Source organism: Felis catus, chromosome C1 (genome assembly GCF_018350175.1).
Source record: "Felis catus isolate Fca126 chromosome C1, F.catus_Fca126_mat1.0, whole genome shotgun sequence".
Taxonomy (NCBI): Eukaryota; Metazoa; Chordata; class Mammalia; order Carnivora; family Felidae; genus Felis; species Felis catus.
The window spans coordinates 63,127,139-63,150,793 of record NC_058375.1 but is presented as its reverse complement, the minus strand read 5'-3'; the positions used below and the strand labels follow the sequence as shown (position 1 = coordinate 63,150,793).

General features: G+C 39.6%; 1 protein-coding gene across 10 annotated transcripts in view; it reads left to right on the top strand.

Annotated features, from left to right (window-relative positions):
- The first annotated feature begins 379 nt into the window (after positions 1-379).
- Positions 380-23,655, top strand: part of SLC44A5 (solute carrier family 44 member 5) — a 374,661-nt gene continuing 351,385 nt past the window's right edge. For 3 of the 10 annotated variants that reach the window (XM_023258838.2, XM_045036027.1, XM_045036028.1), the window contains exons 1-2: positions 6,288-6,338; positions 15,461-15,547. Coding sequence is in view for 1 of the 10 variants with exons in the window: in XM_045036030.1 (XP_044891965.1) it covers positions 423-456 (34 nt within the window). In the remaining 9 variants the exon portion in view is untranslated. Of the gene's footprint in view, positions 457-5,505; positions 5,671-6,246; positions 6,339-15,460; positions 15,548-23,655 lie in introns of those variants that run through there. The other 7 variants (XM_045036031.1, XM_023258834.2, XM_045036033.1 and 4 more) reach the window with 5 other exon arrangements.

Genomic DNA, 23,655 nt, shown 5'->3' with positions numbered 1-23,655 from the left:
ACACCAGGGTGGGGGAGTTGGGGAGGGAGGGTGTGGGCAAGGGGGAGGTCAGCTCTGGGCGGGCGCTCCGGGGACCCTGCGCTGCCCCCTCCAGCAGCTGGAGCGGCACAGCAGCATCAACAGTCGCCGCCGCAGCCACAGCGGCCACAGCAGCGCGAGCGCCAGGCTCGCAGCGCGGCGCGGCCGAGAGCAGAGGGGCGGCGGCGCCCGCCCCAGCAGAGCCGAGCCGAGCCGAGCCGAGCGCGCAGCCGGGCCGCCGCCGCCGCCGCCGCCGCCTCGCAGATGCCATCACAGCAACAAAGAGCTCGCTGAGCTGAGTGCCGCGGCGAGAGCTCGCCGGGAAGCCTCCGAGCGGGCTCCGGGAGCCGGGCGGCAGCCGGAGGAAACGCGCGGGGGGTCTGGGGGAGGCACGGGGGCAGAAGATGGCCAAGAAGAGAAAGCCCTCCAGCATCAAGGGTGAGTTCCGCTCCGTTCTCACCTCGGCCCATCCCACCTCGCACCCGCGGTCCGCCCCTGGGGCCGGCCTGTTTACATCCAGGCTCCGCCAGGTGGTAGGCAGCCTGCAGGGGAAGAGTTTGCCTTCTCCGGGAGGTGGAGGGACCTCAGCACTGCTGCACCTCCCTGTGCCTCCGGGGAGACTCTGACAGGAGTTTGTCCCCTTTTTCTAACCTGGGGAAACCTGGAGATTCTTTCTCTCACCCCACCCTTTTTCCTACTCCAAGAGCTAGGTTATCTGTTGCACGTTTCCCCCTCAGGGTAGTGGGGATACAAGAGACTCTGGGCTCCTAGCGTCTCATCCTTATCGGAAACAGGATGCGTGTGTGTGCGTGTGCGTCTGTGTCGGTGCGCGCGCGCGCGCGTGGGAGAGAAATTGAGAGAGGGAGATTGAGAGGTTTTCCCCGTGTGTGTGTGTGTGCGCGCGCGCGCGCGCGTTTGTGTGTGTGTGTGTGTGTGTGTGTGTGTGTGTGTGAGAGAGAGAGAGAGAGAGAGAGAGAGAGAGAGAGAGAGAGAGGGAGAGGGAGAGGGAGTTTTTTCCCCTTGGTCTCTTCTATTCCCACCTCCCAACCTTCCCCCTCCCACCGCCCCTTCATCCATAGGGTGGCAAGTTCTGCATCCATTTTACCTCCATCCTGAGGAGGAGGTAGCAGCTTTCTGGGTCTTCTTTTGCCCAAAGGTCAAGAGTTGCTACCGGCCAGGTCCCTGCGGGCTAGTTCCTTCTTCCCGACGTGGGTTGGCAGGCAGTGACTCTAGTCTAGCAATTCCCCTCTGTTGCTCCTTTGCAACCGGGGGTTCCAAAGTTGGAAAGTTCAGGGGAGGAGAAGCGATGGCAGAGAGGACAAGAAAGAGCTCGGGAGGGAGCCTCCTGAGCTGCACCTGGCTTTGTGGGGCGGGAGGGTGCGTCTGGACTCTCAGTGCGGTGCGCCGGGAGCCGGTGTACTGGCCTCAGGAGCCCGCAGCGGGGACTCGTAGAGGTCGCCGGTCGCCGGCTCCCTCCCGCTCCCAAGCTCGTGCAATGGAACCGGTAGTGGCCGAGAGGTTGTGTGCAGCACTGTGGAGAGGTGGAAGTCGGCTCCACACTACGCTCGCAGAGGGCTGTGCCCCTGGGTGGGTGGGGAAGGGCTGGACCTCAGCAACTTAGGAAGGAGGAAGGGACGGTGCTTAAAGTTGGATTTCGACCCAATGGGTCTCGTGGCCGGGGAGGCGGAGACTTCTTGTGCTTTTAGGGTTATATAAAATAGGACCACCCCTCTGAGATGCCAGTGGATACATTATTGAAGGTAACGGCTTGGTTTTAGCAGCGCGTTAGGCTTTGGCGTGCTTCTTGCTTTTTCCCCAAGTCCTGCTTGTGGGAGCTTAGCTCCACTCTAGAGGTCACTAGGGGGACACAACTTTATCTTGGTGCTTCAGCTTGCTCTTTAATTGCTCCGGGGTTCTCAAATCACTTATTGGAAAGGGCTTAAAACCATGATCCTTAATCTTTTGGAAGATGTTACTACAAAACACCGGGGTTCTGTTTGAAACTGTAATATATGTATAATAATTTTCTTGCAATGTATTTTCTTTAAAATATTACAGTTCCTGTAAAATAGAAAAGGTCTTAAGCCTGAATTTTTTTTTCTTCCAATGAATCAGTACATATTTAAAGTGGTAGATGACTAAAGGAAGAATGAGAGAATATACCCATCTACAATTTCCTTACCACAGTATCAGATCATTACTCTAAACCAAGATTGACAAGGTGCATTAGTTGCACTTTTGGTTAGCTCCTTTTTTATGGAACCACGTGGCATGATGAGCGAAACAGAAGGACTGTTTTTCAGCATTGCTGATGGGACTATCCATTGGCAGGAATACATTTCATACCCACCCCAAACCTTGCGATTGTAAATGGTCCATGAACAGTGGAAAAAATTTTACAGTACATGGCAGCTAGAGTTGGTCTTACTCTTGAAATTAATCTGGGCAGAAGCACAAAAAATACAAAAGAGACCAAATTAATGAGAAGTGAACTAGTATAAGAGGTTTGATGAAAAAGACACCTCCTCTTTAGTCCCCCCCCCAAAAAAAAAACCAAGAAGTTTTTGTTTTGGATGCCAAGATAGGATTGTGTGTATTTCCTTACATTTAATTTGATAGTGAAATAATTGAAGAATAGAGGTTAATAGAGTTTTGTCATTTAAGTGTTAATAGTTCCTCTGGAAGAATTAAAAATCAAGCTTTCCTAGGATGTGTGGTTTCAAGAAATTTCATTGCAGTTTTTAAAAATAAGGTTTTCTTATACTACATGTTTTCCTTAAAGGGAAAGTTATGTTATTTAGCGCTTACTGATTTGTGGGTATTTTTTCCCCTCTCTACTAATGTTGGGTTTCTTTTTTTAAAACCGGTTTATTTAATAAGTATTAGAAGGAAAGATGCCCCCCCCCCCTTTTTTTTAATCCTTGGAGTTTCACTTTAGCAAAGCAGGTTTAGTGGTGATACTTTATAGATAACAAAAGCAAGCCCAGAAAGTTGTAACCCATTGACTTGCCTCAATTTTTCCTTTTATGAGAAGATCTCTACAAAAGCATTTGACTGCAGGCTTGCTGAACTGCTTGCTCTCAGACCTCTGCTTCTAAGTTACAACCAGCTAAATAGGGACTGCCTGGTAGAAAACCAAACTGTTAAACTGCTAGCCTTTTTCTTTCTTCCGGCAGCCTGCTCAGGTAAACTTTGCAGGATAATAAACCATAGGTTTAACAATATTCTATGCTGTGTTGCTTATCATCTTAGGAAAGCTGCTTCTCTGCTTAGCTACACTGCATGGGGGAAGAGATCATTTGTCGGAGCGTGTGACAGGCAAGTTGCTCGTTGGCTTCTGAAGTCCTAGCAATAGATGCTACATACCTAGAACAGACAGAAATTGGCCAAAGGGAAATGTAATTTCTTATCACCGACAGAAGAATAAGATGAGTTCGCCATATTTCTCAGGGAATACTGACATTTATTTGTGATACCTCATCAAAAGGACAGCTTTTCAAAGAGGGAAATGGAATATTTATCAATCCAATATTAATAATATTTTGTTAAAAAGTGCTGTAGTCCATGATCAATCAAAGTCTTACAAACACAAGTTAGTTATATTAGTTATGGTGATATTAAACACTGCTCCCCTCCTTTCCAATATTAGTATAGGATTTCTCAATTATTTAAGTTTATTGGTTAAATTATGCTTGGATTCATCTTCATGCATTCATTCAGCACATATTTACTGAGTACTGGATATGTATCAGGTCTGTGCAAAACACTAGGGACACAGTGATGAACGTGATGGACAATGAAGAGTACATTAATAAGGGACCTAGAAGGAGCAGGTAAACAAATACATGAACAGGAAAATTTCACAATGATAATAACATGAAGAAAATAAAATAGGACTAACAAACAAAGGGAAAAAAAAAAGAGAGACAAACCAAGAAATAGACTCTTGACTATAGAGAACAAACTGATGTTACCAGAGGGAAGGGTGGGTGGGGGGATGGGTGAAATCGGTGATGGGGATTAAAGAGTACAAATCATGGAAAAAAAAAAAAAAGAAAGAAAATAAGATGATGTGCTAGAAAGCGATTGTATGGTTACTTTAGATTATCTGAAGAGGTGACACTTGAGCTGGGAACCAAATGAAGTAAAATTTGCATGCCAAGTACTGAAACATAGCAGTCTTAAGGCAGGAATGAGGTTGCAGTTTGACATGTTCAAGTACAGAAGGAAAGCTGGTTTGGCTGGAATGTAAGATCTGAGGTAGAGACAGGTAGGGAGAAGCCAGATCTTTCTGACCCTAATCAGGATTATACATTTTATTTTAACTGCAGTGGGAAGCCAACTGGATGGATGCTCATTAGGATGTTTGGGATTATATTCTTATCCTTAAGGATGATTTTAGAGAGAACAGCTTTCATATGTTGGGGAGCAAGAATAATTCCTGTCTCTTCAAAGGTCCTCCTAGCTGGACTAAGAAATAAATTGATCTGAGACAGATTAACAGGAGAAAATCAAATTTAATAGATGCATAGACATGGGAAGTCCAAAGACAACCAGGCAAAATGAGCTATCTTTGTTACTCTGGACTAAGGAGAAGGTGGGTAGAGGTCTGGGATTTCAGAGGAAAGGAATGCATTTCACAGGGTGATAAGAGCGGATGTTTGGTAATTAGATGTTTGTCATACCATACAGATGGGTCACTCCAATAAAATCTATTTCTATTAATAACCCTTATTCTGGGAAAGACCCCCCAATTTAGATTCTTTGGTGTGGTTAAGGGAGGGACAAAAGTTTCTTTTGAGCGGGCAGGGTCTCAAGTGCCTTCAGCTCAAATTAATCCATATGCCAAAGTGGCACATTGTGTGTGTGTGTGTGTGTGTGTGTGTGTGTATGTGTGTATAGGGGTGGTCTGTCCTGAACCCCTACATGTACATCAACTTCTTAGGCCAAGTGAAGCAACCCAATGAACTTCACTTTTCTTTTTTTTTTAATGTTTATTTTTGAGAGAGAGACAGAGTGCGAGTGGAGGAAGGGGCAGAGAGAGAAGGAAACACAGAATCAGAAGCAGGATCCAGGCTGCAAGCTGTCATCACAGAATGTGGGGCTCAAACCCACAAACTGTGAGATCATGACCTGAGCCGAAGTCAAGCTCTCAACCAACTGAGCCACCCAGGCGCCCCTGAACTTCACTTTTCTGAAAGGTCTAGTTATACTCAAGTGTCCTCTCTACTACTTACCAAAATACCTACAATATTTTGTGCTGAGATATTGATAGCATTTCTAGAAATTTCTGATTGAAAAACAATTTTAAAGAGAATGTGGTAAAGATTATCAGGTTAGTTACCCACCTAGCAAGCCTCTCAAAGAAATTAAATCTTTGGCAAAACATATTGTAATGTTAGAAAGGAGAATTATAAAAAGTCTGGAACATGACTGACCGTGCAGTGGGCAGAATGTGGAAGGCAGTGGGAGGGATTCCTAGGAAACGGAATGGAGTCCATGAAAGAAGAATGATGGTGGGAAGGGAGACCTAGGAAAGCCTCTAAGACAACATCAGCCAATTCATGATTTTGCCAAGAGACGCAGAAGCCTGATGTGAGGGTGTTCCAAAAGAAACACTCTAATTCAAGCACAAAGGAAGTTCAAATCAGGGTACCTTTATGCTTTTGACTGATCTTTTACTTGTGAAGCATTTATAACAATAAAAGCATACAGGCTTTTAAAGGATAGCTTTGATTTTATTAATCATTCTTAGGTTGTTCTTATGGATTACAAATCTTACAGATGAAAGCAGCATGAAATAATTAATGATAAAAACTGCCATTTGTTGGAGGTAGCCGCTTGACAGCTAGGTAACAGGGAGAGTGGCTCTTGGGTCTCTGATCTTACTGTGGAGATGTTGGCAGGGGGAAAATGGGGTCTGTTGGATGATTTTCTGCTTCCTGAGCATTTGTGACTAGAAAGTGCCATGGTACTTATGGAAGATATAATTATTTTGAAGCTCTCCACTGCCTTCTTCTACATCCAAACTGCTTCTTTGCCAAGGATTAACAACGAGAATATACTAAGAATTTTTATAGCTTCAGGGCTTTGTTTAGCCCCCTCCTTCTCTTTTTTTGTACTCCAAGTCTCTCTTTTGAGTCTAGCAAGGCTGGTATACCTCAAGGATTATGTAACTAAGGATGAATCTGGCCCTTAGTGATACTGTAACACAATGTGTTTATGACATCATCTCTTTTCCATACTACTGACAGTCATAGTATGTTTGAGTTAGAAAAAATTCTCAGAGTTCATAGAGTTATTGGAGGAATGAGAAAGAGGTGAGTGCTGCTGCGACATATGAATAGTCTATGTAAGGAATTTGGTTAAGATTATTATTTGTGAATACATATCCTATATAAGCCAAGATTTATATCTTTAAAAACATTTTTTTAATGTTTATTTATTTTTGAGAGAGAGAGACAGAGTGCAAGCAGGGGAGGGGCAGAGAGAGAGGGAGACGCAGAATCTGAAGCAGACTCCAGGCTCTGAGCTGTTAGCACATTGCCTGATGTGGGGCTCGAACTCATGAACCGTGAGATCATGACCTGAGCTGAAGCCAGTTGCTCAACTGACTGAGCCACCCAGGTGCCTCTCCAAGATTTATATCTTGGTTGCGTATGTTTATATGTATACATGCATGTATATTATTATATTATATTATATTATATATTATTATATGCATGTATACGTATATAATTTAAGTCAAGACATATATGTCTTGTTATATATAATTATATATATAATAAGATATAAATATATAATTTATATCAAGACATATATATCTTGAATTTGATCAAGTTTACTGTTTGTAAAGGCATTCTACATAATTGAAGATATATATCTTGATACATATAAAATAGAGCTCAGTTCCCAATTTATATTCACACATCACTCTTTATACATGTGAATGAATATTATCTGCATTTTGCATATGAGGAAATTGAGATACAAAGACATTAGGTGCTTTCTTGAGGTCTAAGAGTAAATTGTGTACTCTGGATAGAGGCATAAGCAAGCCCTGTGACTCTTTTTCCTCTGTCTATGTCCAATATTTTAATATCTGTTCATTTTCCTCAGGGTTAATCAACTCTAACATAGAAAAGTAGATCCTCAAGTTTTTTTTCCCCTGCTGAATCAAGAGCATGATATATCTTCTTATATTTTCCTCAGAAGTGTCACAACTTTATTGTTTGCAATCTACTTTTAAAATTAAAAATGGGGGTCAGTTAAGCATCTGACTCTTGATTTCGGGTCAGGTTATGGTCTCACAGTTCGTGGGTTCAAGTCCCGCATCTGGCTCTGCGCTGACAGCCCTGGGCCTGCTTGGGATTCTCTCTCCCTCTCTTTCTGCCCCTCCCCACTTGCACACACTCTCTCTTTCTCTGTCTCTCAAAATAAATAAACAAATTAAATTAAAAATACATTGCTAAGGTGATAGAGATGAGGAGGCAAAGCAAGGTGAATAAAGGATCTCACGTTTTGAAGTGATGTAAACAGAAATGATGCATCCTAGTCAACTCTAAGATAGATCAGGATAATTTTGTCATTTATATGTGAAGCCATTTGACTGTGGTGGTAGCCAGCTTTCAGGATGGCCTCAATGTTCTTTGCCTACTGGTATTCACACCCTACATTCTCCTTTCCCACACTGAATCTGGGCTGACCCGTGTAACCAGTAAAGTACAGTAGAAGGCTATATTGTACATAAAGGCATGTGGCTTCTGCCTTGTTCTTGTGTATCCTTTGCTCTCTTATATTGCTTACTTTGGGGAAAACCAGCTGCCATGTTGTGAAAACATTCAAGCATCCCTGTAGAGAGGCCCATGTGGGAAGGAGCTGAGGCCACCTGCTGAGAGCCAGCCATATAAGGGATCTACCTTGGAAACAGATCCTCCAGCCCAGTTAAGCCTTCAGTTTTCCCTTGCTCAGTCAACATCTGACTGAACTTTATGATACCCCAACCCAGAACTGCCCAACAAAGCTGCTTCTGGATTCCTGTGTCACAGAAACTGTGAGGGATAATAAATGGTTACTATTGTGGTAAGCCACTAACTCTGGGGGTAATTTGTTACATAGCATTAGATAATGAATACATATGTGTTTCATTACTTTTGTGCTTCTATCTTGGGAGATAGAGACCCTCTCAGTGTTGTGTGTGTGTGTGTGTGTGTGTGTGTGTGTGTGTGTGTGTGTGTGTGTATTAGGGAGATGTGTATGGAAGAGTGTGTGTGTGTTTTTTTTTTTAAAACCCTCTACTATAATGGGATTAATTTACTTATTTATACAGTTATTCTAGGGCTTCTCCTGTACCCTATCTGCCACTTTCAGTCTCCTGAGATTAAAAGGAACACTCTGATTTACAATTTTCCTTGCTAATATCAGCACTGGCCTTAAATTTTAGCCCACTGTCTTACTTTAGTGAGCTTACTTTAGTGAATTGGACTGAAAACCTCAAGTTCTTTTTTCTGTTTTCCTTGAGTTCTTTTTAGCAGCCTGTTTCCTCTCCTTTTTTTTTTTTTTTTTTTTTTTTTTTTTTTTTTTTTTTTTGGTCCTCATCCCTAGCTCCTTTGTTTCACTTATTTTGGAACGTACTTCCAACTAGAAGCCCCAACAAACTAAACATCAGAGTGATAAACAGGACATAAAAGCCCTAAAATCCTCCAAACAGCCCAAGACTTCACAGATCCCCAAACTGAAAAGGCAGAAAGTCCCTTAAAACCTAAAATCTTCCAATAAAAACCTCTCCTAAGTTCTATTTATCTGTTCCTTTCTGCCAAAAGGAGATCATTCTCCCTCCCAGGCCAACTAGTGCTTTGATGTATGACCAGGAAAATGGGAAAAAGGATCAAGAAAAAAAAAGAATGCTGCCATCCCTTTTACTTCAGGATGGGATATTTGTGCACTTTATTTAATTCATTCATTTGACAAATATAAGTTGTATGCTTACTCTATGCTAGGCACAATTCTGAGGGACTTACCAGAAAAAAATGGAGCTGTGGTCAGGTTTACATTCTAGATAGGGAAGGCAGACAATGGAAAATAAACAATTAGCAAATTGTTGATATTAAAAATTGAAAAGTGTTGTGAACAAAAGAAAAAAAATTATTCATGGTGAGGGGGATTTGCAACACTGGTAACAGGATGATGGAGGGGTCAGTTGTAAGTAGGAATATGATGGTTAGGCTAGGCCTAATTGAAAGGCAATATTGAAGAAGATGAAGTAGTTATTCATGGCAGGACAATAACCTTCCAGAAAGTGAGAAAAGCCAGTGCAAAGACCCAAAGTTTGGCATATATCTGGAATGTCTGATAAACACAAAGGAGGCTGAGTGGAGTTAGAGAGGAGAATAGAACTAGGAAAGGGGTCAGGACGATGAGACAGGACCTCTAGACAATTTAGACAGTATAAAGGACTAGTTGGGAGTGCCTGGTTGGTTTGGTTGGTGGAGCATGAGACTTTTGATCTTGGAGTCATGAGTTTAAGCCCCACATTGGGCACAGAAATTACTTTTGAAAAAAGATCATTTGCTTATTAATAAAATAAAATAAGGGCTTCATCCCTGAATGAAATGGAGCACCACTGCAAGTTTTTAACAGAAGAGTAATGTGCTATGACTTACATTTTATTATTTTATGAATTTTTAAAAATATATATTTTTAATTTTAACTTTTTTATTTTAGACAGAGAGCACACACAAGTGAGGGAGAGAGGTGGAGGGAGGGAGGGATGGAGAGAGGGAGGGAGAGAGAGAGAGGGAGAATCCCAAGCAAGCTCCATGCTCAGTGTGGAGCCTGATGTGGGGCTCAATCCCATGACCCTGGGATCATGACCTGAGCCAAAATCAAGAGTCAGATGGATGCTCAACCAATTGAGTCACCCAGGTGCCCCAGATATGACTTACATTTTAAAAGAATTGTTGTGACTCCTGTGTTGAGAATATCCTATAGGGGCAAGGAGAGAAGCTGGAAGACCAGTAATGAGATGTTTGCAGTATTTCAATTGAGAGGTGCTGGTGGCATTAGCATGGCAGCAGTAAAGGACATGGGAAGTGAAAGGATACTGAATGTATTTTGAAGTGAAGCTAATATGGTTTCCTGAATTAACCGTATGTGGAAGGTGAGAGAAAGCTAGGTGTTATGGATGATTGCACAGTTTTTGGCCTGAGCAACTAACAGGATGGAGTTGCCATTCAAATGGTGTTAGAAAGTTGTGGGTGGGGCAAGTTTAGGGGGAAGGATCGGGAACTCACTTTTGGACACATCTGGGTTTGAAACATTTATTTGATATTCAAGTGGAGGTGACAAGCAGGAAGTTGGATGTATGAGTCTGGGAGAGAGGCAGTTTGGGAGTCATCAGCACATAGGTGGTGTTTAAGAGCCTGGACTGGGTGACTCACTAGGAAGTGAGTGCAGATGGAAATAAATTATCTGAGCCCAGGATTGTTGCATTATTAAGAGAAAGGGGAGAAGAGGAGGAAACTAGTAAAGGAGATTGAAAAAGAGCAACTAGTGAGTAAGGAGGAAATCAAGAGAGTGTGGAGTTCTGGAGCCAAGGGAGAAATTGTGCAAAGGAAGAGAGGAGTAATCAACTGTGTCATATGCTGCTGCTAAGTGAAGTATGATGAGAGCTTAGAAATGGCCACAGGATTTATTAATGTGAAGGTCACTGCAAACCCGGACAAGGGTGGTTTAACTGTAGTGGTGGCAGTGATGGTCTGAATGGAACAGGTTAAAAGAGATGGGAGGAGATTAGAGAGGACTTAGTTAACTCTTAAAGGGTGTGTTGGCAAAGGGAGCAAAGAAAAGGTGCTGTGGCTGGGGTGGGAAAAGCAGCGGAGAAGAGAATTTGATTTTCTTAACATCTGAGAAATAATAGCAGATTTTGTTCCTTGTCGTGTGTTACTGTGTGCTTTTTGTCTTTGACCTCTCTTACTCTTGTACTTTATGGCTGCTTTTCATGACAGTTTCCTGGGGAGGTAAGGAAGAATTTGTGTAGAATGACTTTATTTCATTTCTTTTTCTTTTTCTTTCTTTAAATATACTATCTTAAAAATGAGCCTGGGTGGCTCATTCAGTTAAGTCTCCAACTTCAGCTCAGATCATGATCTCCCAGTTCATGGGTTCAAGCCTCGCATGGGGCTCACTGCTGTCAGCATGGACATAGGTGTCATCCTGTCTCCTTCTCTTTTCGCCCCTTCCCCGCTCTCATTCTCTCTCTCTCAAAATAAATAAATAAATATTTAAGAAATATTGAATATAGCATTAAAAGAGGTGTATCAATGGACCTCCAGGTGAAATATTTAATAAAATATGCCACAATAGGAGAAAGTTGCCAGAAAAAGGTTTATCAGTCATTGTGTTGCTGGCTGCAGTAGTCTATCCTCTCAGGTGGAAGGCTCAAAAGAACTAAAGAAAAATTTAAAAATACTGTAGTTCTTGACCAGATGCACTTCTGCAGTGACTGTGGGTAATCTCACAGTCATGACTTGGGTAATGCTATTGGGATCTAGTGAGTAGAGACCAGGGATGCTACTAAACATTCCATAATGCCCAGGACAGTCCCTACAGCAAAGCGTGATCTGGTTTGAACTGTCAATAGCACTGAGGTTGCAAAATTCTGGGTTAGCCCCATCATTTTTCCATTCTTCCAGAGAGAGGCTAGGAAGCTACTTCTGAAAAAGGAATCCAAAAGAGCTGGCTTTACCTATCTCATCTTCTATGTTTAGACAAGGCACAATTTTTTTTAATAATAATTAGGGTTCAAACTAAAAATATTTCATTTTTTTGTTGGTTTGTTCTCTCTTTGTCCTTGCCTTTCTCCTTCCTTCTGGTGGTTACCATTGCATATTGCAGCTTTTTAATAAACTTAGGTAGTTGCTCATTAGGGCTCACATTATTAAAGAAGCATTGAAATCACAGTAAAAATTTTGTTGTTCAGTTGAGGAACAACAATTTCACATTGCTGATTCCTGTTCTGCATCTGTCTGAATATTTTGTGAAACACAGGATCAGGAACACAATGCTTTGTTAAGTTTTAGCTCTCTCTCTCTCTTTAATGTGAAAGGATGAGTAGCCTCCCAGATTACTTTTTTTGTGGCTTCTTCTGGCCACTAGGACTTTAGTGGAGAGCTGCACTCTTACTAATCCTATCAGGTAAGGAAGACTCTGACCAAAGTCAGGACTGGTCCTAAGTGCTAGAGCAATTTTCCTGTAGGATCAAAACTAATACGGCACTATATGTTAATTATATTAGAATTGAAAAATAATAATAAAATAAAAATTTTAAAAAGTATTGCCATATTCACTGTGTAAATTATTTTTCAAAATCCAGTTTTATAAGAAGCAATTAAAATGTATGCATTTGGAGAACTTACAGGACAGGTTCTTTGTATAAATTTTGTAGTTCATTGGCTTGTGTTTCAGTGTTCAAATCCAGAGACACCCCCGCCCCACTGAAAATATAAGATTTTGAAATTGACCGTACAATTTTATTAAAAATTTATGATCACTCCATGTTTGCCTTACCAAAAAAACTCGAAAGTCATTTTAAAGTTTATCCTACTATAAAAAAATTAGATAAAAAAATAAAAAGTCATAAAATGAAAAAAGAAATACTATGGAAGCTATTTAATAGATATTCATACATTACAAATTCAAGTATTAATAGCATTTTTCAGTTTGAATTAAGCTCTTTTTCTTCTTATTCACTGATCTCCGCCTCTTATTCACAGTTCTTTTGTTTGGCTGCAGAAGAATGTCATCATATTCTTTTCCCATGGCAATGACATTGATTCTGCTGATTTAACACCTTTACTATAGTGAAAGAGTATCAGTGAATAAAGAAGGACCATTATGTTGTTTAAGAAAGTTTTTGCTCATGAATAAATGTGTCCAGAGATATCTTAGCTGTTTGAGGTAGAATAGACTTGAAGTTACAAAGAATAGCATTGGGATCTACCTCTTTTCTCATCTTCTTAACCACTAAGAAAGTCTGACATTGAAATGTATACTTTGTAAACCTTTGTGGAAACTCTAAATTGAATAATTACCACACTGCCACACATAAACTTTTATTTAATGATCTGTAGAAACAACACAAAGACTAAAGGACATAGGCTTCACATACCTAATTCTAAGATCAAGACTCTGTTTTAACTTCTGTAAATTCTCACTACCTGGTCCTGAATTAATGCCCTAAGTATGATGAAGAAACAAATTAATAGATTATACACAAGTATATGTGGGTCAGAAGAGGCATGTAACCTTTTTAACCTACTTGGGAAAATCCATTTTCAAGTTTGGGGCAGCATTAAATGGTAGAAAGTGATATAAATTAGAAATAATTTACTAAAGCAAGTCTTTGAGAAATTCTAATAGGCATTTTAAAAAGCTAATTGCTTACAGTAAAATGACTGAAATATCATGAGTATTTAGAATTTTTGTGAGTCTAGACTTCCTTTCCATTATTTGGTCCTATTTAATGGGTTTATACTACATCTTGTATTTTTGAAAACTGTTTTTTTTTTTTTTTAACATGGAAGCAGAAAAATCTTGAGACTTGCTATTGTTAGACCAGTGGTTCAATAATCAAGACCTTGGGGATGGGAAAGTGGTTAGATGGTGTTCTTTTTTCTTTTTTCTTTTTTTTTTTGAAGTTTATTTATTTATTTTTGAGAGAGAGTGCAAGCTGGAGAGGGGGAGAGAGAGAGAGAGAGAGAGAGAGAGAGAGAGAGAGAGAGAGAATCCCAAGCAGGCTCTGCTAACAGCAGAGAGCCTGGTGGGGCTTGATCTCATGAACCATGAGATCAAGACGTGGACCAAAATCAAGAGTCAGAAGCTCAACTGAGATACCCAGGCACTCCAGATGGTGTTCTTGAGTAATTTTATGGGAGGACTCTTTAGGAGGGATTTCCTGAATAAACATGTAGTCCTTTCATTCCTTTAGATATGCTAAAACTTTTTCTTGGAATCAGCCAGTCCTTGAAATAGCTCCTTATCCAGCTTGTGCTATTTTGGCCCCCCATAGAAGTGCTTTTGCTGATTTGTGCTTAGCTGTTGTAACACTGACTGATCTTGAGATACTTGACATCATATTAAGTTTCCAGATGTTATTTCTTGTGCTGATCACTGTTTTACAGAGTGTGTTGTGAGTATCTGATGGAGAAGTTTCTCTGAAATGTCATTAACTAACGATGGATAAAGTGAGTCATAGAACTCATGATGTCTCTCACTAGGGGTGGACAGCTAGGAAGCTTGGAACTGAGTCCGAGTCCCCTTCTTGCTCAAGATTATGAGATCATAAGTCATTCACTTATGGATTTATTTTGTTTCTCATCGTCTCTCTTTATATATTTTTTTTTGTTGAATTGTATGTATTTCTAGAAATTATTTTATTTGTTTTTAAGTTTATTTATTTATTTTGAGAGAGACAGAGAGAGCACGAGCAGGGGAGGAGCAGAGAGAGAGGGAGAGAGAAAATCCCAAGCAGGCTCCACGCTGAGACTGATGCATGGCTGGAACTCATGAAACTGTGAGATACTGACCTAAGCCGAAATAGAGTTGGATGCTCAACCCATTGAGCTACCCCGGTACCCCTAGAAACTATTGTAAATCTTCTTTGAAACACGGTGAATTATAAACAAATTAATATTGGCTGAGACTAAATCCCTAGAAGTTAAATAATCTACTCAAGTTATAAACTAGTAATTTGCAGAACTTTAATTTAAACCTAGATGTAGCCCTAAATAATTTTGTACATATGATAGAACACTGAAAAAGTTTTGGGAAACAAATCATCCTATGGTCCTCGCCGCCACCATTTTTTCTGCATCTACTCTTTGTTGATGTATAATTTTGCATAACTGCAATTTTATTTTATGGTATCTTTATCCACCTGGTTTTACAAGTTGAGAATCTGAAGTTATCCTTGATTCTTTTTCCATGCCTCTACTCAGCCCTGATCAAGTCAGTCACTATTATTGATCCTAAGTATCTACTTTTCTGTAATTCAGAAATATAATTGAGTACTCATCATTTCTAGTAAGGATTGAACCACCTATACACCAACGGGTCTCCTCATGTTTAGCTTTACATCACCTCTAATTATTTTTTTTTACATTGCAAATCTGATACTCCTATAAAGCAAATCTGATCACTCCACATCCCTAAAATTCAATAATGGCTCTCCATTACCTACCCAGGATAAAAACAAGGCATGCAAGGCTTTCTAGGATCTGACCCATGATTACCTTTTCTCCTTCATCTCCCACCACTTTCTGCATCTATTCTAAGCTTAAAGATCTTACCATTCTAACACTGAGGACCACACACATTCTTTTATACTTCTCTTTGTTATACTAGATTTTTTGGTAATGCTGAAAAATCTCTTTTTATCCATCAGGCCTCAACACAAATGTCACTACTTTCTCTATGAAACTTCCCCCATCTTCCTCTCTGGCACTGCCCTGCCCCTACCCTACAGGCACAGGTAAGCATTTCCTCTTTAGGGCTACCAGACATATTGCACATGCTTCTATTAGTGCTCCTAGATGGATTTAAAATGTTGAGTCCATCTCCTTTCTCAGTCTTCCTGTGGGTCTTTAGCTTTACCACCAAAGAACCAGCTTTACCAAAAAGAACCAAAAATCTGACAAAATCAGTAGCTTAACATCCCAGGGTCAGAGTGGCACTGTCGCTGATGCCTGCCTCCCACTCTTCTGGTGACACTATCAGGCAGTTTCAGGCCAGCCAGTCTGTACTTGGTGCCTGGGAGAACAGCACCCTATTCCCAAGCCAGTTGTCCAGAAACTCTCTGCTCTTTCCTAAGGTTTCTTTCAGTCTTTCTGTATCTTGACTTAGTTTTCTTGAGTTAAACCTGGCTTTGGTTAGGTTGTAATGTGCCTGGATTTGGACCTGAGTTTTAGTGGATTGCAACAAAGGACTGCTACCTCATGGTGCCTGGGATTTGCCATGTGCCCATTGGCTATCCCCTTCTCTAGGTCCCTCCACAGATACCCACTACTAGGCCATGAGCATCCCTCCTTGAGGGTCCTGATTATATAAAATGTCTGGTGTAACTCTGGGCATGTCACAGAGACTAAATGAATATATTATTGAATAAATCAAATATACATATTTATATTTTATATATTCTTAATTTTAATGGTTTAATGATAATTGCATTGTGTTAACATAAATAACATAATCAACTGAATTTTCTAGGATTTCTCTACAAATATAGTGGTTTAATAAACATCTGTCCCTGTGTGTGTATGTATGTGCGTGTTTACTGTGTTGAACTATGGCTTTAGGTTAAAGAGACCCAGTAGCATCTAAGTCTAAAAAGTTAAGTGTGGCCCATGAAAAGGAAAGTGAATTTGTAATTAATATATCTAGGGAATTGTACTGGTTAGTTAGTAGAAGATCTGATGTTAGCTCCAAATTGTAACAGTATTATCTTGTAATAATGTTATAAATTATCAGAAAGTTCACTAGAAAGTTATTCCAAGGTCTGATATGTACTAATAGCTTGAGTTCTAAGAAAAAAAGGTACAGAAGAAAGTGGTACTAAATTATCTTCCTTTAACCAGAACTCCTAAGGTTTATATACTCATTTTTCTTTTTGTCCTATTCTTCCTTTATTGACAGTACATTTTCACATGAATATGAAATTAAACTTTAAACATCTTTTTTTTAAATTTATTTTATTTTATTTTTTATTTTTGGGACAGAGAGAGACAGAGCATGAACGGGGGAGGGGCAGAGAGAGAGGGAGACACAGAATCGGAAACAGGCTCCAGGCTCTGAGCCATCAGCCCAGAGCCTGACGCGGGGCTCGAACTCACAGACCGCGAGATCGTGACCTGGCTGAAGTCGGACGCTTAACCGACTGCGCCACCCAGGCGCCCCAAACTTTAAACATCTTAAAGTAGAGGCAACTAAATCTTTATCTTGGTGCCTAACAGTAAGTGTTCATTAATAATTAGCTGAATGAATAGATGAGTGGATTTTGGGATGTCGTTCTTCTGCAATGAATGGATACAGTTCTTGTTCCTGCCACTGAACTGAGACCATAGATAGAATTCAGAGCAGGTGTTGCTGTTCCCATATGTAGTAGGAATGGTTCCCCAGACCATGTCTGAGTAATCCATAATGTGAATCTATTTCTGGATTATCAGGAACTGTTACTGTTTTTATTTCTTTAAGACTTCAAATAGGGAACTATTCAACTCATCAAAAGTTTTTTATTGTGGGGGCTTCTGGGTGGCTCAGTTGGTTAAGTGTACATACTCCTGATTTTGGCTCAGGTCATGATGCCAGGGTAATGGTTCCAACCTGAGTGTGAAGCCTGCTTAGGATTCTCTCTCTCCCCCTCTCTCTTTGCCCCTTGCCCAGCTCGCTCATGGTCTTTCTCTCTCTTTCTCTAAAATAAAAAATTTTTAAAGTTTTTTTATTGTAGAAAAAGTTGATTCCATGATCTACCGGGAATAAATAACTTCTGGGTCAGGCCCTTTGAGATGTTTTTGAAACACTGAGAATCTGGTATGTTTAGACAGGAAAATTCTGATTTAAAAATATAGACGATGGGATGAAGGTGGTGAATAAAGCATGAAAGGCTGCCCTTAGGCAATGTCTTTTCCAGAGGATACATCACTGTCACCTAGAGATACTCTTTAGTTAGTTCCTAATAAATGGCTTTTCCACATTTGGAATCTTTAAATTTCATTACTCTAGAATTATTTCTGAAATACCTGGAGAGATATTGTCTCTTCCCTCCCACCCTCCCTACTTTCCTTCCCTTCTTTGATATAATTATTTTCTTATTTTGGGTTAGTCTTGGTTAACAAAAAGTAATTTATTGAAAATGGTTTCATTAAGAACTGCAGCTGTGTAATACCAAGTATGATTTTAAGGATTATCAAATGAATTTATATATTATATCTTGAAAAACTAGCTTGATATGCAGTTCATTATTATTTAACATTGTGATTTTAATCTTTCTTTTTTTAAAAATGATGTAAAAGAAAAAGGTATATTCCCTGCCTATCTCTATTGCATTATTAGCATTCTTCCAAGGTATAAAACCTTTATAATTGTTAACTCATTAATCTTTAGGAGGGAGAGAAAATTTATAGATATTATTTTTACCATTTCAAAGGATGAGGAACCATCTTTACCAAAGAATTTTTGTTGCTTACTATCAATTTACATATCACTTGGTAATTTCATTATAATTTTGAATGTCAGTTTACATTTGACATATGGACACTTTTTAAAAAGGTTGATGTACAAATGAAATACTATTAACACTGAAATTCAGCTTTCCTAACTTTTAGTCTAATTTTTCTACTCTGTAGATAGTCAGATATTATGATACAAGATGAGGAAAATTCTATCTTTTAATATTTCCTTTCACTTGAAGACACTAATGACATTTGGATCTGACTTACAGACTCTCATGCTATATTTAAACATGGTCTTTTTTTCCCTTTTAGAACTTCATTTTTCATTTCAATTTTTCAAAAGCTGATGTATTTCCATTTGTGATGTCAGTTTTACTTACCTTCTTTAATATTGATTGTGAAATTCATGTGACTGTGGTTCAGCACACTTTTAAAATAATGTAACTTGAAATAGTCATAAGTATTAAAGTCTGAAGTTTTAAGATAGTTTTCAACCAATTTCTGATTAGCAACACTCCAGGATGTGTTAAAAATGAAAGAGATTTTATAAATGATTTAGCTTAACTTCTTTTCAGATGGGTAAACTTAGGCTCAGAATTAAAATCATTTTCCCGTGTTACACAGCCAGAACTTGGCAAGTCTAGATTAAAATTCAGATCTGACTTTTAGATCAATGTTTCTTTCACCACATGTTCTGGAATTGGCTCTATTGTTTATGGATGACATGGCCGATGGAGCAACAGGGGTCTTGCATCTATGTCCTGGAATTAGAGTGGTGTGTGTGTGCGTGTGTGTGTGCATGCACACACGCACGCAAATACACACAATACAAGAAAGTAGAAGAAAGGTGCTTTAATTTTGCTTATGCATGCCTTAAGTATGCCCATACCTCCTTGAGGTTGCACCTGTTAGCATTTATCAAACCATTTTAATTGTATGTATACTCACTTTTCTTCCCTACTAGACCAAAAATTTCATGCCTTGTTCACAGTTGTATCTTTGATGGCTACTAGCAAAGCGTCTTACTCACTCTCAGTGCTCCACAATGATTTGTTGAGGAAATGAATGAATGTTTTTTTTTTTTAATAAGAAAAACATAATGGACTAGGTTTAGGACTCAGATATCTTATTCTAGAAAGAACAATCTCACATCTCAATTCAGTTTCCTATTATTCCTGCTCATATGTTCCCTCCCTGAAATGATATTTCTTATCATTTTTAACAACATTTCCCAGAGCCTACCTGCTTTCTTTTTTTCTGGACTTTGGGGTCAGACAGATATGTATTCAAATTCCAGCTATATGATCTTGAACAAATTACTTAACCTCATCGAACTTCACTTTCCTTATGTGAAAAATGAAGACAATAATACCTACCTTACAAGACTATTGTGTGGTAGTTAAATAACATAACAAATGGCAAAGTATATAGCATTATGTTGTGTGTAATAGGTGTTCAATAAATGCTTGTTTCATTCTCGTTTCTTGTTTTCTCCTCCCTCTCTTTCTCTTTGCTCCTTCCTTCTTCCTTTTTCCTTCTTTCCTTCCATCTTTTCCTTCCTTCTTTTCTTCCTTCCTTTCTTCCTTCCTTCCACCTTTCCCCTCCTGCCTGCCTGCCTTCCCCTACTTCCCATTTTCTGGAAATGGGAGAACTGCAGCAAATTAGAATTATAGTCAAAGCTAGCTTTTTTACAACAAAGGTGCTCCACCCAGCTTGCTTCCAGGTCAGCCTCTGGTGTGTGTGTGTGTGTGTGTGTTTTAACATTTATTTAATTTTGAGAGACAGAGCATGAGCAGGGGAGGGGCAGAGAGAGAGGGAAACACAGAATCCAAAACAGGCTCCAGGATCTGAACTGTTAGCACAGAGCCCGATGGGGGGCTTGAATCCACGAACCGTGAGATCATAACCTGAAGTTGGATGCCTAATCGACTGAGCAACCCAGGCGCCCCAAGGTCAGCCCGTGTTTTCATACTTCTTTTTTCTGCCCTGTTTGTACCCACAGCTGACTCTGTTTACATTCAGTTTCTCACACTGCCCTGAAACCCAATTATGTTGCCAGATGTCTGATGCTCAACATGTATTCTGTATCAAGGTAGCAAGAGAAGAAAAGAGTGAGACTAGGGACGTCTGGGAGTGCCAGAGGCAGTTCCCAGAGGCAGTAAAAAAACTCCGAGAGATTGTGTTGATTGCAGAATAGCTGTTCCAGGAACAGAGTCTTTGGAATGACCTTCAGAGCTCTTTTAAAAAAGGGTAAGGTCACAGCTGTTTGTTTTTCTTCCTCTTAAGGATGCTGTTTCATTGTCTTTAAATCAGGCTGTGTTGCAAAATGTTTCTAATCAGGATTTGAATTAATATTTAAAACAATCCTAGCCTGAAAATAAGAGCTGAACCACCTAATTGAATGCAAAAAAACCCCACAATAATAATAACAAAAATAAGTAAATTATCAAGGCACCATCTGAAGGAAAGCGCTCTCCTGACATAAGCAATCTTGCCTCAGCACAGAAAGTGAGCTCTCAGTGGTGCAGCAACTACTGATGAGGTTCACATTAGATAGTAGATGAGCTGGCAGAAAGTGAAGAAGAAATTCTTTAGGAGTGTTCGGCTCAGAGTGAGACTATTTTATTTCTAATATTCCACTAACTAATTTTGTGAATTTGAGCCCTCAGGTTACAAAACCTATTGGTAAAACAAACTGTTATATGCTTGTAAATTGTTGCTATTGATATTATTTCTTTGGTTTAAGGCCAAACTTCTGTTCAAGAGGGTGATAGGAGAGTTTAACTCCTTTGAGAACCTTTGCTCTAATGACAGAAATATGACAGGGAGATGGTTGTTTGTATACCACTAGACTTTCCTGGGGAGTTACCAGGGGATTACAATAAAAAAAAATCACAAAATTACTCTATCCAAATTGAATTTCCATTCATTCATTAAGCATTTTATTGAATGTCTGCAGGCACTGTGCTGGGCTCTGAGGGTACAGAGATATGTATGACATGATCTCTACTTTCAAGGAGTTTGCTTTCTACTCAAGGGGGAAAGTAATGCCTTACCAGTTCATTTCCATACAAAGCTGAGTGAAACGATATTTGGCAAGTCGATACAAATAACAGTGGGACTGCAAAGGTATGACCTTCCCATTCACCCTAGGGAGTCAGTTGAGGCTTTGTTGAGAAAGGTGTAATCGTATGAGACTGTATTTCAAATCATCAAACAAAATTAACCTTGCTGACATCTAAACTATAAAATGTTGACACTTTATTCCCTGCCTATTGTTTTTACTTTATATGTACATAATTTTTGGATGATTAATGTTTCTCTAATGCACTGATTCTCAAGTGTCATCAGCAGCCTCTGGGAACTAGCTAGAAATGCAAATTCTTGGGCTCCCCCTCAAGACTACTGAATTGGATAATCTGGGGACAGGGCCCAGCAATCTGTTTTTAAAAAGTGTTCTGACTCCCCACTAGAATTATGCTGAGTTTGAGAACCACTGCTTTAAAAATTCACTGATTATTTCTTAAACATGTTATATAAAATATTTTCATAAATAAATTTGTATAAAATGTTTTATAAAAGCAGGATATAATCTATACAGTTGCATGAATTAAGTATGTGCTCAGTGTCTTTATACATCATCTCATTTAATCTTCACAATAGCCCTGAGAAGGAGGGCTTAGTGACTCTCACTTCTGGGTTAGTTTCCAAATACGTGTGAAGCAGAAGTGTATTATTTGTCTAGGCCTTGCCTCAGACCTACTAAATCAGAGACTCCAGAGTTTCTAATTTGTACCGAGATTGAGAAGCACTGAAGTAGTTATTCTTATTTGTGTATTTTACATACATAAAAATTGAGGCTTGGAGGTGATACATAATTTGACTAGGGTTCTGACCTAGGATGAGGCAGAACAAGTATTTCATTATTTGTTCAGCAAATACTTACTGACATTGAATGACTACTGAGACTGTCTGACATCAAGGACTGTGCTCCTAATTAGTCAGGTAAATTCCTCTTGTATAATGCACCAGAAAAAAAGTGCTTTGTTAAAGAGAGAAAGGTAATATTGGCAAAATGATTTATAGCTCCTTTACGAAGCATAACAACCTTGCAATGTTGTTATCATTGCTATGTTACAAATTAGGAAACCAAGGCTGAGTGAGATGAAGTGATTTGCTTAAAATTACACAGCCAGTAGGTCTAAGGCCCAAGAATGTGAATCCAGATTTTCCGACTCTGGATCTCAGCTTTTTCCCATTCTACTTAACTGCATTTATATGTATAAAATTAGAGTAAGGAAGCTAGTTATGCGACATTTACAGGATTATTTACCTTCCTAATCATTAAATTTACTTAGAAATTGTAAACAAAATAAAACTAGTATAGTATTTATGGTTGGATTTTATTTTCCTAAATCTTTTTTTTCCGAAAGTTTATTTATTTAGAGAGAGACAGACAGACAGAGAGCGTGAGTGGCAGAGGGACAGAGAGAGAGGAAGAATCCCAAAGCAGGCTCCCTGCTGTCAGGCAGAGCCCGGCTCAAACCCATTAACTATGAGATGAGTTGAAACCAAGAGTCAGATGCTTAGCCAACTGAGCCATCCAGGTACCCCTGTTTTCCTAAATCTTAAAGAAAATGTTAGTGAATTATCCATCTTCTAAATATGAGGACTTTAACTTTTCTAATTAGCTAATAGATGTACTGAGAGTGTCCTAATTCATTGCAAATTCAGAACACATTTGCCAATTTTATGTTATTTTTATTTATTTTTAAAAATACACTTTATTTTTTTTAAGCGTATTTATTTATTTTGAGAGAGAGAGACCGCGCGTGTGCGTGAGTGCACGCGTGCTTGCGCACATGCAAGCAGGGGAGAGGCAGAAAGAGAGGGAGAGAGAGAATCCCAAACAGGCTCCCTGCTGTCAGCATGGAGCTCCACACTGGCCTTGATCCCACTAATCGTGAGATCATGACCTTAAGCAGAAACCAAGAGTCCGTTGCTCAACTGATTGAGCCACCCAGGTGCCCTGCCAATTTTATTATGGTACAGATTTTATACTCTGGTGTGGTGTAGTACCTGGACTAGTTTGCTAGTGTAACAACTGAAGCAGATGGGTTTAGTTACACTGGGAAGAATGCAGTTAGGATAATGTGCTGCTGTTTCTGTTGACCTTTTAATGACCTTTGCCTTATGCTCTTTCCGCCTGGGCTGAATCACAGAAGCAGTTCAATAATAGTTTTTAAAGGAACAGAGCCATTTAAGGTGAGGGCCTCCAGCCCCATATTTTGAAAATTTTTTTTAATGTTTATTTATTTTTGAGAAACAGAGAGAGACAGAGTGCAAGCAGGGGAGGGGGAGAGAGAAAGAGAGGGAGACACAGAATCTGAAGCAGGCTCCAGGCTCTGAGCTG